This window comes from Ambystoma mexicanum, chromosome 2p, assembly GCF_040938575.1.
Source record: "Ambystoma mexicanum isolate Mex_15411 chromosome 2p, UKY_AmexF1_1, whole genome shotgun sequence".
Classification (NCBI taxonomy): Eukaryota; Metazoa; Chordata; class Amphibia; order Caudata; family Ambystomatidae; genus Ambystoma; species Ambystoma mexicanum.
Window position 1 is genome coordinate 642,347,540 of NC_090923.1, and position 14,596 is coordinate 642,362,135.

At 43.2% G+C, this 14,596-nt stretch overlaps 1 protein-coding gene across 5 annotated transcripts in view; it reads left to right on the forward strand.

The window, feature by feature from the left end:
* RNF123 (ring finger protein 123) overlaps nt 1-14,596 on the forward strand; it is a 3,033,138-nt gene that overhangs the window by 1,596,251 nt on the left and 1,422,291 nt on the right. For all 5 annotated transcript variants that reach the window (XM_069644183.1, XM_069644184.1, XM_069644185.1 and 2 more), the window contains exons 23-24: nt 742-931; nt 3,362-3,507. In XM_069644183.1, coding sequence (XP_069500284.1) covers nt 742-931; nt 3,362-3,507 — 336 coding nt within the window. The remainder of the gene's footprint in view (nt 1-741; nt 932-3,361; nt 3,508-14,596) is intronic.

A 14,596-nucleotide genomic window follows, 5' to 3' on the forward strand; every position in this document is an offset into this window, starting at 1 on the left:
GACATAATGGAGGGACGTTTTTTCGATTGTGCAACTCCCTATGTGTATATCTGACATCAAGCCCTGCACAAGAGACCCTGTACTGGAACAGATGTAGAGCTGCAGTAGACCTCTTGGATGCCATTGAAAAGATTTCCCAGACCGTATTACTCCATGAAAGGTAGTTCATCAGATGAAAAATCTGTCGGAGGAAGATCGTATCCCTCAGAAAGAACATTATGAAACGTAAGTAACTTGTTGGTCTCTGTTCAACACAAAGGGTAAGTTATTGTTTATTTATGAGTTTAGTTAAGATAATGATGGACTAGGATTACAAGAAACGTTTCCCTACTCACCATAATGACTTCTGCAACATGTCACATACATGTCGCCATGCTAAACGTAATGAAGAGTAGCAGAGTACAAGGAAGATGAGCGAGTATGTGAGTGTTTGGAGAATGGCTAGAGGTTATTGTTCATGCTCTTAAGCTGCTAAGTGGTATTTTCACTTCTAGGACTAGTCATTAGGATATATTCTGTAGTTGGGAGGAAATCTCAGGCAAAAGATGTAATTGGAAATTGTATTAGGTACTGGGTAGTCACCTCGGTGAGTAACTTGTACTTTTAATTCTCTCCAGTTTCTGCTTAGTGTGTAGAATGTGCTGTTAAGCATATGAACAAGGTTACTTTCTTTAATAGCTTCGGAAGAACTATTGATGTTGCCCAGTGAGGTTGATCTTTGTTTTTTTTGTTTTTTTCTAGCGACCCAGTTCTACCATGACAGTGGGTGCCCTTTCCAGACCGAGCTGGCTCAGCTCACCAACTCTCGGACGGGCCAATCGATTCCTCAGCACAGCTGCTGTCAGTCTGATGAACCCCCGAAGGCCTCTGGGCACTATGGAAAAAATCAAAGTCCGCACTCTCAGTGTCGAACAGAGGACAGCGGAAGACAGTGAGCATATACAACTTAAAATGTTCACATTGTTATAAAGTTATTTATACTAAAGTTAGTTTACAAATTATGAGTCTTGGTTATTTTTTAACTGATACAAAATGTAAGATGTGTTTGAGATAAACCAAATAAAGTAATTAGTCAATGTGTATCGTGCCAAAAAGATATATACAGAAATGTCAATTTAACGAGGACATATGACCCTCTTGGACTGCGTTAACATGATTCAAAAGCAACCTTTTATCAAAATTGCTACCATCCTTTAGTATACAAATACTATACCAGTCTTTTAAAGCAAAATGTGTGCTGAGAAGCATATTTTATTCAGTCTTCTTTGAAGTGCTTCTAGCATATTATTAATGGGTAGAACTGTTAACTGCCTACCTTCTGAAATTCTTACAGATATGATGTTTCTACCTGTGGCACTAGACAGGAGTGCAGCCCTGCTTTAACATTGTGCAGTTAAATAATTTTCATTCTTTTTGAAGTTTAAGAAGCATTTCATATGCTTATTATGCGCTAAAGAGATTCTTACAGAAAGTTGTATTTTGTATCTTTGTGTGGTGATGTGTAGGTATGTTAAGTATAACTATTATTGAAGTAAAGCTGCCCCTGAATGAGTTAAGTCAACTAGTTCTATGTTATCTGTTGTACTAAACGAAGCAGAGCTAAAATGAATTTGGGGTTTTCTTCCTGCTAACTGGTTTAGTATATGTAGTCTTTTGAACTATTTGTAAACGACCGCTCATGAGGAACTTTTTGTGTTTGGAATATTTATTTATTTATTTGTGTAGCGCACTGCAGCTCACAGGCATCGAGGCGCTGTGTAGAGCTTAAGAAGGCTTGATTAAGGGTTACAAAGAAGCAGCCCAGTGAGAATTACTTGTTACAATGCAGGATAAGTGGTTACATGGTTGCAGAGGTAGATGTATAATGGTTACATAAGGCAGCGATACACAATGCAAGATTGTAATCAGACAAAGAGGCTAGTTTTGATGGCCTTGCGAAGAAAGGCAGAGTGGGATTCAATTAGTTTGATGTGCGTGGGTAGGGAGTTTTAGAGTGTGGGATCCATTTTAGGAAAGCTGATGCCGCCTGCACGAGCTTTAAATGTTCTGGAAATGGATAACAGGTTGGAGTAGGGAGTCCTGGATAGTCTGAGGGTGGTCGGTTTGGTTATCCTTTGGGTAAGGTAGGGTGGGGCCTGGCCGTGGAGGCTCTTGTGGGTAAGGGCAAGAGCCTTAAAGATGATTATTTCCTTATTTGGGAGCCAGTGGACCTGTCTTCTGAGTTGGGAGATGCGTTCTCTATGTGAGAAACAAGTGGCGGTGCATTATTTTGTACAATTTGAAGCTTTGCAACATTCTTAGCCGATGTGCCTACAAGCAAAGCGTTACAGTAATCCAGCCTGGAGCCGATTATAGCTCTGGTGAAGGTGAGGCAGTTTTGTTGGGACAGGAATTGTCTTACTGAGTTGATGACTTTGGAGTGGTAGACTGAAGAGTTGGCTATGGCGTTAACCTGTCTGTCCATAGTCAGGTCAGGTTCCAGTTAGACGCATAGGGTTTGGATCGAAGGTGAAAGAGTGATGGGGATACTGTCGATGGTGAATGAGGCATATTGGTTGTCCAGTTTGCTCAAGGTGGAGGGGGAGCCAACCAGCAGAAGCTCGGTTTTCTCACTGTTGAGACATAGCCAGTTTTCTGCCATCCAGGATTGGATTGTTGAGTAGATTGGATCAAGCGTGTTCTGGTCGGACAGGTAGTCACCCGAGAGAGGGATAAGTACCCGGATGTCATCTGCATAGTTCGTTTAGGAGATACCCAGGGAGTCCAGAACTTTAAACAGTGGCCTTGTGAAGAGGTTGTAAAGGGTGGGGGGCAGTGCAAGAGCCTTGCGGACCCCGCATTTGATGATACTAGGGTTAGCACAGGAGGAGTCGGAAAAGACCTTCATTGCCCTGTCCTTCAAGAAGGAGGCAATCCAGTTGCATGCCTTGGTGGAGAAGATAGATGATGGCATAGGGTTTCATGGTCAACCAGGTCAAATGCCGCAGAGAGATACAGGAGCAAAAGAAGCGCAGGTTTGCCTGCGTCTCTGAGGTCATCAATCTGATTTTTTAGGTCCCGGAGAGCCGTTTCGGTCCCATCACGTGGCCTGAAACCTAATTGTCTAACCCCTCGGAGATGGTTTTCTTCTAGGAATGTCTGTATTTGCAGATAAGCTGCTTTATCAAGAATTTCTAATAGGAAGGGGGTGGTAGTGATGGGCCTATAATTTCTTGGGATGGAGGGGTCAAGGGAGGGCTTTTTTATATGAATTCTTGCTCTATATCATGATGTACAGATGTGTCCTGTGTGCATCCATCTTGTTTAGCAATGCAAGTATGTTTTTGTAAAAATGTGCCTTTTGCTATCTTTGTGTTTCTAGTTGAAGGAACTCAAGAAAACGAGGGTCTGTTGTTGGGGAGACCAGAGGAAGAGCCAGATCAGCCAATCACAGAAAACTCGCTGCTGGAAATCCTCGATGGGATCATCATGATGTATAACCTCAGTGTGCACCAGCAGCTTGGAAAGGCAAGTAGAAAATATGTGTTGGTGATATTTCTTTAGACGGTTGCTTTGTTTATGCTATTGGTGTGGAACAATGGACCTATTTGCAAGGAAAAGGTGCAATATTTCCTTTGTTGAAAACAGAACTCTACCTCAAGAGCTGGTAGAGTATGTCTAACCCGAACTACATTTCTCTTTTTACTTGGGAAGGATAAAATGTAGAAAAATAGCTAGTTTTATGTTCTCCTCCGCTCTTTCAATTCTCTGCTGTAGCATTGAAGGGATTTACACCTTTGACAGAGTTTCCTATTTGGCTGTAGTGTGACCCACACACCGTAGCAGGCCCACCCTTCTTTTTCAGAGTGGCTTTGGACAGTTGATGGAGGACACACATGTGTTTGATGTGCAAAAAAGTGTTAAACCTTTTTTGTGGAACTGCAAACTGTATTCATACATAATCTACAATCTTAAGTAAAATAATAACTGCACTCATATGACTTTATCAAACAAATTCTTCTGGCATGTGTCTTGTCCAAGTCTTGTAAGTAGTACAATTCTGCCAATCTTGTTTTTTCAGCTCACATCATATTGCATTCTGTTACTTGTGGACTTGTAGTTATAAAATGTAGACAAATGCAAAATGATCCGCACTAACAGCGCAAAGTTCTCAGGAACGTGATCTGAGAGATCTTTCAGCATATTTTTAGGAAGCAAGACTTTGAATGGAGTACTTGGGTGAGAAAATTTGGTAGTGGTTTGTCTACATTGCTACCTCGAGATTATTCACATTCAGTGATTATTTTGCATGCATGTTGTGCGGCAAAAGAGAAGACATTTACCTTTGTATGTAGTTATGGTATGCCTATCGCATGAGCCTAGCTAGAAAGCAATGAGGCACTGTATGAAAAGGTTAGAGAATACAGAAACTACAAAACGGACACAGCTGGGGTAGAGGCTGACAATTAGAAGGTTTATCATAGGGGCCAGATGATTCAAATATGTGAAGATCTCCAGAGGTCTTTGAGGTAACAACATGGCATATGTTAAAATTCTAGCAGTTTCATTTCTGCCTTCTTCCTCTGGCCCTTACTCACCCCATAAAAAAAGAGTACCATATGACTGGTGGCAATTACTTCCTACTCCCAGAAAAGCGACCATACTATGAGCAGCCAGAACATCAGGCTCGATAAACCTTAATGGTTCATAAGTGAAACTGTACCAAGACCTGGCTCAATCAACACTACAAAAAAGGCTAGCCATAGCCTCAGTAGGAAGATTACATGTGCAAAAACAAATCAGATATCAATGGGTGTTTCCTTTTGGGTTATTATTCAAATAGGAAGACTGTCACCACAGAATCACAACCTGCGAAGAAGTTATGCATATTCTGCAGAGACCGGATGTTAGGGAGAATTCTCATAAATGTGCTAATTCCCTTCACCTTAGAGACCCCCAGCAACTTTGCTGGATTTTGAGGACTTGATTGTTTTACCTAGAGACAGTGTGAGCCTTTTTTTCCCACTCATGTATTTTGATGCATGTTTTTACTCTTGTGTTCTTTGATTATGGAGGTTTTAGACAACTCCATAGGCATCATTTCATTTGTGTCACACAGCACCCTCAGTGCAGTGACCCAGGGAAGCCTATTAGGCTGACACAAGGTTTAAATATCTTCTCTGGGATAAACTACTGTTCGCAGAGAAAGTAAAGTGAAATTGACTTTACTAGTCTTTTCAAATTCCTAGAACCAGCACACACTATCTTAGAATGTTTAGAAACTCATGTAGTAGTCAAATGTTACCCTTTCCTCTCGAAATGGCTGGTGGCAGTGGTTTTACAATGAACGACCATGATTTTCCCGACCGTGAACACTGGTAGCGTTAAATCGCGGGAGCCATGTTTTTCAAGATGGCGTCTGAGCCTCCTTTGTTTAAACGGGTCACGGTCTTCTTTTTCGCCATTTCTTTTTGGAAAGGTCCTTCTAGAGTTTGTCTCTGCGCGCCAAACCAGGTTTGGTCCCTTTGTTCCTACGCCTTTGGTGGGCTTCAGGACTGAAGGCCGCCTCTGGCACCTGAGTGTCTCGGATGGGCAGGAAGTGAGGGAAGTGCTCGAAACTCCCTGTGCTTAGTCTCCTAGGAGACCCAAATGCACTTTGGTGAGATTGGCTGGCTGATTGTCCGGCAAGGACAGCCAGCCTGCTGGGTGAGTGGCAGCTAGACTGGAATGAATGGGAGAAAACTGTTTAAAAGGCATGTCTCTTGGCTTGGAAGGCAGAGTCGACCACTGGAATGAAAGAACCGAAAACGCGCTGGAAGAGGACGGCTGCTGCAACTCCTGGACCGTTGGTTTGCCCGGTGAAGCCATGCTGCAGGTCTGAATCGCCAAGTTCATCTTGACAGAGAAGCCCTTCAAGGACGACTTCTTACTTTGAGTTGATGCAGGAAACCGAATAGCCAGGGAGAAGGACACCAGTTTGTGTGCTTGACGACAGCTCCTGGAATCGAAGATTTGCCAGTTTGCCAGCTTTGTGACCAGTCCCCAAGCAGTGTAGGAGTCCCCCAACATCCTCCCTCTTGTCCCCATGACTGAGGCTCAGGAACAGCAAGATCTGCAGGAACAGAAGTCTTCAGCTGCATCTTTTTGTTCAAATAAGGTACTGTGAAAACCTGACCAAGAGAACTTACCTCTCACTGCGAAAGTGCGTGAAACTTTGGCAACTTGAAGGCCTAGTCAGCTTGTGACCCGACATATATGAATCTTTCTTCTATGAACTACTTCTGAGAACCGTGGCAAAGACTTTTCCGTTTAACTACCAGAACCGTTTTTACTTACAGAAGACTCTAGCCCATTGACGGTTGCCTACCTATTGCATTGGAACAACTCCTCTGGTGAACTCAAACTATTTGCACTGTTTAAGAATAATTCTACTATTCGTTTTATTAACTTATGCCATTTTGCTCCTCCTTCAAAGTAGTTTAAATGCCTCAGAACCAGATAGCGTGAAGTATTGTAGTATATTTTTGTGTGATATTGATTGCCTCCTTTTAGTGAATATTTTCTGACTGTGTAATAAATTAATACGTGTTTTACCAAGAACCCTTGAGTATAAGAGTCGATTTGAAATCTTGTGATTGTAGACCTCTGTGTAAAATCATTACAGCTCACATTCCCTCTTGAGATAAGCCTGGCTGCTCAGCTCGCTACCTAAAACTGTGTGTTACAGACTTATACCAAACTACCCACCTAGGGCCCAAAATTCTAAAGAGACCGCATCTAAATGGTGGAATGTAATGTCAGATGGAACTGACATGAAATTAACCTTTGCTTTAACATTTTATTTAGAAAATTTGAAACATTGAACATTGAGTATACCTCTGTCAAGTTCCTAAAGTTAATTAAAACCGTGACCTATCTGCCGAACACTTTGATATAAAGGACGATTTGTATTTATAAACTAAAAGGTCAAATGTATGCTCTCCAATAATCTTTGCAAGATTGTAAATGCATGGAAATGTTGTTGTTTTGTACGTTTAATATTTTAAAAGTTTGTAATGAACTATATAAAAATTAGAAAAATTAAAATTATTTTAAAAAAGGTTGGTTTTGCTTACACCTGTAGTCATAGTTGTGTGTAGTGGTCCCAGAGGGTACTGCATGCAAACTCTGCCTAACACCGGAGGACAAAGAAGACCCTTATGGCAGCATGAGAAAGAAAGAATGGCTGATGAAGGAAGACGTAAGCCTTGAGAATGATATCGTATGATATATGATATGATAGGTTATTTTAGTGTTACTCCGTGTCCTCTTGCTTCCAAGGCGAGCACGTTGCCGCTGAGCTATCCTCCCGAGACAATGGAGGTCGATGACAAAAGAGGACAGGAGGAATTGACAGCTTCCCTACTTGAGCATTTTGGAACCTACTCATGGATACACAGAGGACTTTAAAGGTAGGAGACCGCATCTGGAGAAGCCGCCTATAGTGGAAAATGGAAATGTCATGCAACTTTAAACAAGACAATGGCCCTAGGGACCACGAGGCAGTGGTTGGCCAGTTGAAATCTTAAAATGCGGTTTAGGACTCCCCACGTAAAATCTCTGGGGAGGTAATAGGGGCCAATGGCATCAGGCACGTTGCCCGGAGGATCATAGGCACTTTGGCCCTCCCCTGGGAACAGGGAGAAAGTTGCTGGAGGTTGTTGGGGTATGTTTGATTGGGGTGACGAGGGGGAGGCACAAAGAGCTTGTATGGTCGCATATAGTGGAGGGAAGGGGGTCACGCTTACCCACAAGACAGGGGGAAAAGTGGTTGATGAAGAGCAAAGTTATAGAAGTTCAATTAATACAATCCGAATTTTGTCCCACAATGTTAGGGATATGAACTCTCCGGTAAAATAGAGGGATCTCTGAGGGGAGTGAAACCAGAAATTCTGATGTTTCAAGAAACACATATTAGGAAAAAATACAATGGGAAGCTTAAGATGAGGGGTTATCCTAATTTGTACCAAGCTAATGCAGAGGACAAAAAAAGCTGGGGTTCTCATAGCCATTAGTGATAAGCTGGCAGTAAAGCTACTTGGGACCAAGGTAGACCCAGCAGGACATTAATTTGTCCTTAACCTAATTATAGGAACCCGAAGGTATGCGCTGGCTAATATATATGCTCAAAATAAAAGCCAAGATGGCTTTTTGATGCGTGTGCTGTTGCAACTCGAAGACTTTGCTACGGGAGAAATCATCCTGCAGGAGATTTCTCTGGCATGGATCCCTCAAATAGACAGGAGCTCACAGGCTATGCAACACACACTGCCACCAACCAAACGGCTTAAACAAAAAATCACCACATTGGCTCTCTATGAGGTCTAGTGGGAAGGGTGAAGGATGTAGATCTGGGAATTCTCCCTCTCGGATCATGCCCCATTAACAATGCAGATAGAGGTAGGGGTGTACCTGAGGGGGTTTGGAAGTGTCAGTTTCCGGAAAACCTGATGCAGGACCGACCCGATATTGGCCACTATGATTCAGGATAAAATTAACACCTATTTTGCAGAAAATGACACCCAAGATATGGCACCTGAATCTGTGTGGGATGCCTTCAAGGCATTGTTGAGGGGACACTTAATAGCTATGAAGGCAAAGCAAGACAGGCAGCAGACACGCTGGGAAGACGAAATAGAAGCTAAAATACAAGTTATCATGGCAGAAATAACAAAAGGCTCCTCAAGGAGTCTACAAAGGGCGTTGAAACACACGCAAGGTCAGCTAGAAACACATTTCACTAAATAAACAGGGAAAAAGGGACACTTTTCACAAAGTAATTATATTACGTAAAAGCAAACAAAGCTGATAAATTGCTAGCAAGGCAGTTAAAAGATAAAACAAGATCCCATACATTATTGAAGTAAAAAAATAATTGTGGTGGCTATGAAACTACCAACCAGGGAATCCTGGGGGTTCTTAGCGACTGTGACACAGCACTGTATAATTGATGACCCAGATAGGGAAAAACAGGAGACATGTTTGCAAAGGGCTTCCCTACCGACTATCACACAGGAGAGGGATAGGCTGGAGGAGGAAGTACGAGAGGAAGAAGTATTTAAGCCGATACAGTCCATACTACGAAACAAAGCCCCTGGGCCAGATGGATACCCTGAGAGTTTTTATAAACGGTATCTAGACATCATAGTACCACTTTTTACTATATTGTTCACATCATCACTATAAAGGGTACGATTACGGACTCAATGAATGAAGCAAAACTGGTGGTGTTCCCCAAAAGGGGTAAAGTCATCCCTGAGTTCCTATAGACCAATAGCGCTGATCAACATCGATGCCAAAATATACACCAAAATCCTAGTTGCCAGAATGGCAGACCTCTTGCCGAAATTGATAGGGTTAGATCAGTCGGATTTATACCACAAAGACAGGCGCATGCTAACACTCACCAGGTATGCCATCTGCTGGAAAAGATAGCAATAACACACATACCAGCACTTTTGTTATCATTGGATGCTGAGAAGGCGTTTGACAGGGTTGAATGGCTGTTCCTGTTTAGCACCATGGAATGTATGATATTTGTGGGGGTCGGGGGAGTTCCTTTGTTTGGTGCAGGCTAAATATTATTCCCCGAAGATGAGAATTGTGGTAAATGGGACCCTCTCGGGCAGCATTGCAATAAAACGGGGAACCAAACAAGGGTGCCCCTTGTCCCCATTACGTTATGCCATATACCTGGAACCCTTTTTAACTAGACTCCGAGATTCGTGGCATTGATATGGCAGGGTTAGAGCACAAGACAATTGCATTTGTAGACGATATGCTTATAGCGATCACTGATCCAGAAACATCCACGCCAGCACTGATGGTCGAATTGGACGAATTTGGGGCTGAACTTGTCGGTCAACCCTGAAGCAGTGGATCGTTTACAGATGCCAACCAAACTATCACTGGCGGAGTAGGGCATGCAATATTTGGGAGTTCTCACAAAAACGCTTGAACTACTATACAGGGCGAACTACCAGCAACTACTAGCAAAGGTGAAAATGGACTCCACTTGCAATATCCTCGTTGGGGAGAATGATGGTTATTAAGATGGTGCTCCTTCCCTGAACATTGTACTATTTTCAAGCCCTTCTGATTCGTGTACCTAAAACATTCTTTAGCTCACTCACAAAACTTATATCGGCTTACATTTGCAAAACAAACCGGCTAGAATAGCTATGACCATCCTTACGGCACCAAGACATCAGGGCTGTTTGGCCTCCCTCATTTCCATAAATATTATGAAGTGGCACAGCTGCGGGTTATTAAGGAGTGGTTTGCTGGTGAGGGTCCGAAGGTATGGATCCGTCAAGATAGAGCGGTCGCAAGTACACCTCTCTCAGGATTACTGAGGCTACGTCGGGATCACAGACCCCCCCCCCACCCTCCCCATGTTAAGATTAGTAAAGTTGTGGGCCTAGAGACGGACGTGTGGGACACAGTCATTAAAGGAGGCACTCTAACTACATCCCCCGCCCCGTGGCATTACACTCAGCATCTACTGCATGTAAAGTACCTGACAGCGACAATTCTATGTTGGAAGGGGTGTGGGGGTTAAAGGAGAATGGAGATGCATAGGATGGGACTGCCCTAAATAAGACTATTTTGGGAAGCAATCCAAGAACACATAGAGAAGATATTCCCGAATAATTGCCATGGAGTTTGCTCCTTCCCTCCTTCGTAATGGTCTTACTTCTATGGAAGTCTATCTAAGATGAGGAATCCATGGGAGGATACAATCCATTAGATGAACAAATTACCCCATGTAATGTTGTTTCTATTGGATGTACCCACGGATTGCTCATCGCCCTCCCAACCTACCCTGCTGTCGGTGAGTGAATTTTGCTAATTGAAACCTTCCTCTCTTTCAGCGTCTGTTTTTTTAAAATCCTTAAGTCGGCTGTGTAAAATGGGGGGGGACTTGAACTGAGGCAATGGTCGCGGTGCGTGCTATTTATTTCTATGTCCTGTCCGAGTGCGCAGATGAAATCCACTGAGGGACTTTGACTCGACAACATGCACAGCGCCCTCTGCTGTTGAAAAGGTTCTGAAGATGAAAGCAGAATATCGGTATATCAAAGATGATAAATCTGTCGGAGGAACATTCAGTAGAAAGAACATTACCAGGGGTAAGTAAATTGTTCTTTTAATGAAAACGTCATAAAATTCATGTTTAATCTGTCTTGCATAGCTAATGAGGCACTTTATTCTGAGGCCATGGCTGCGATGGGTGCCGTGGGATTCATGGAACATGCACCAGCAGCTTAGATGAAAGGAGCTCACGGCGTCGGTGTGCATCACATACGGAAGAATGGCCTCCCGCTGGAAGAGAGAGACCTGCGGCACGCCAGAGGCACAGCGTTACCATGCCCCCAACCTCCAAGTTATACCCTTTCCAATTAACCAGATATTCAAGGCAGTGAAAATCTTTCTTTGGCTGGGGCCTCCCTCTGGAACAGCCTCCTTGCCTCTCTGAAACTTGAGGAGAACCATCTCTGGATCCGGAAGCACCTCAAGACCTTCCTCTTTGCTTCTGCTTTCTCCTCTTCCCTGCTGAACTCCTGACTGAAACTGCAATGGTCACCTGGCTACCCTCTGATCTAGGGCCCAGGTCCCCTCCCCCGCCAGCTGCACATCTGCACTGCCGGGCAACCCCTGCACTTGGGGGCTGTTTCTGTATCCCTACAGCCCCCACCAGTTCTTGACGTCTGCACTTATCCCTGCACTTGCCACAAGCTGGCTGCACTTTTTACGTCTTTTAATTTACCTATTCTATTTATGATTACTGATGATCATATGTACTGCACTGCACCCTCCCTCTTCCCCCCGCACTTTCCCTTTCCCCCCTCCCCTGCACTTGTGCGATCTGAATGACACCTGGCCTAGTAGGATCGTTGTCTGTCTTCCCTCTGTTCTCCCTCCCTTGCCTCCTCGTGCCTTCAAACGCTTGGGTATAGGCGCGTTATAAATGCCATATTATACAAACGGGAATCAACGAGACGCTGCACCTCGAATTCATCCCGGGGACCCACCGCTGGGGGACCAACCGATCGAGTCCTGGGATATATCTGAGAATCAATGACTGGCTTAAGTAAGTAAACATGGATTACAAGGTGTATTTAATAGGAACCAGGCAATTTAAGTTCCAAGGCAGAGGGGTTGGTTACCCTGTATATTTTGAATGGACCTATGCATTTGGGATTGAATTTCTTGCTGCTTGTAGGAATCTTGATCTGCATCGTGGACAACCAGACTTGATTGTTTATTCTGTACAATGGAGCGGCTCTTCTCTTTTTACCTACTTGTATACAAGATAGGGTCTGGGCCTTCTGGAGATGTTGTCTGGTGGTATTATAACCCTTTTGCAATAGTCTCAGAATAGCAGTGCTTGAAGGGACAGGACTCAGACGGGGATGGTGTAAAGGAAATGAAGTGGTATGTAAGCCTGTGGACAAATGAAAAGGGGTGTCTTGGATGGAGTAATGAAAAGAGCCGTTCTATGCAAATTCGGCTATAGGGAAGAGATTTACCCAATCATGATCATGCTAAGTGATGCAACATCTCAAGTACTGTCCAATGGTCTGATTTGCCCTTTCTGTCTGTGCATCGCTTTGAGGATAGTAAGCCGTGGAGAAATGAAATTTGATGTTAAGACCCTTGCCTATTGCTCTCCATAAGGAGGACATTAATTGGGTCCCACGATCAGTGATAATAGCAAGGGGTAGCCCATGTAAACGAAAAATGTTTTGAATAAAACAGGTAGCCAATCGCAGAACAGAGGGTACATCCACAAAGGCAATGAAATGCGCCAGTTTTGTAAAGGAATCGATGACCGTGAGAATGACTTTGTTTCCTTGTTCTAATGGGAGATCCCTGATGAAATCCATTGAGCAGATCTGCCATGGTCCAACAGGAATAGGTAGGGTTCGAAGGAGTGCCATGGGACATTGTCTGGGGGTCTTGGAACGGGCGCACAAATAACATCGTTGGACATAGTCTTCTAGGCCTTTTCTCATTCAATCCCTTCATGCATATCTTTGGAGTTTTTCTAAGGTTTTGCGTACGCTGAAGTGTCCTGTTCTGCTCCTGGTACATCATGACACCAGTTAAATAAGGTGAGTTGGCTGGTACAAGTAGGTAACAATAATCTTTTATCGTGGAACAATAACCCTTGTGCTTCAGAATGTACGGGAGAACGTTGATGGAATTCCTTCTTGAGTGAAGGGGAGTATGCTTTTCTTAGTGCGTTCTCGTATGCAAATAAAGCAGAATGAGTAGTGGAGAAGATGAGTTTAGTAGGAAGGGAAGGAATGCCTTCAGTATCTTCTGTCGAGGAGTAGTATGCTTGAGACAAGGCATCAGCTTTTGTGTTCTGATTTCCTGGTTTGTAAGTGTCTATGAAGTCGAACTGTGCAAAGAAATTAATCCATCTTTGATTCATGGCGTGAGCGGTCTTTCCGATAATCAGTAAAAAACGTTATGGTGTGTTTAGCACCTTCCAGGAGATGTCGCCAATTAAGGAAAGCATCTATTATTGCTAACAGCTCCTTTTCGAATATACTGTAGTTTTTCTCAGCTGCGTTGAAGGTATGTGAATAATACGCTTAAGGATGAGTAAGCTGGGTAGCAGAGATGTTTTGTAACTTGAGTGCTCCAAGAGCATAGTTTAATGCATCCGTCTCCAGCAAGTATGGAAGATCAGGTTCATGCAGACGTAGAATAGGTGCTGACGTAGACTTCTCTTTGAGCGACACAAAGACTTAGTCTGTCTCCTGATGCCATCAGAAAAGGACACCTTTTTCCAATAACCAAGTCAAAGGGAGAAGGATCTGAGAATAGTTGGGGATAAACTAACAGTAGAAGTTTGCAAATCCTATGAACGCTTGTACCTTTTTAACAGAACTAGGAAAAGGTCACTTGAGTACGGTGAATATTTTCAGAGGGTCCATTACTACACCCTCCGGGGTTATGATGTGACCCAAGTAAGAGATGTGTTGCTGGTGAAATTCACACTTAGAGATTTTAGCATATAAACGATAGATACGTAGTCATCAGACAATTTGCTTGACATTGTTGACATGTTCTTGGTAAATTCTTGAGAAGAATAGAATATCATCCAGGTATATAACAACAAATATGTCTAGAGCAGCTCTGAAAACATCGTTCAAGAAGTACGAATAAAACCTTTAAGTAGATTGTCAGTTATATACTCCTTTAATATCACATTCTTCTTCTCGGATAAGGCTTAAGTTCATCCAAAAGGTATTTTTGCCCCAGGAAGAAGGTCGATAAGACAGTTATATTCCCGATGTGGGGGCAATTTATCAGCTTCTTTTGGTATATTCCAAAGTAAGGCCTGCATGAATTGCTGGAATGTTGGATCTGATGGGACCGTGCATAGACATGAGGGGGCTTGTGCTTGAAGGAAGTAGTGGGGGGTGGGGGGTAAGAACGAACATCCTGAAGTATAATAGACAAATAATCAGGATGAAGAGATCCGACAGAAAACAGAGAACTTCTGTGTGTGTGTGTATTTATTTTGCATCAACACAAAGTTTCAGGTGACTAGACAATT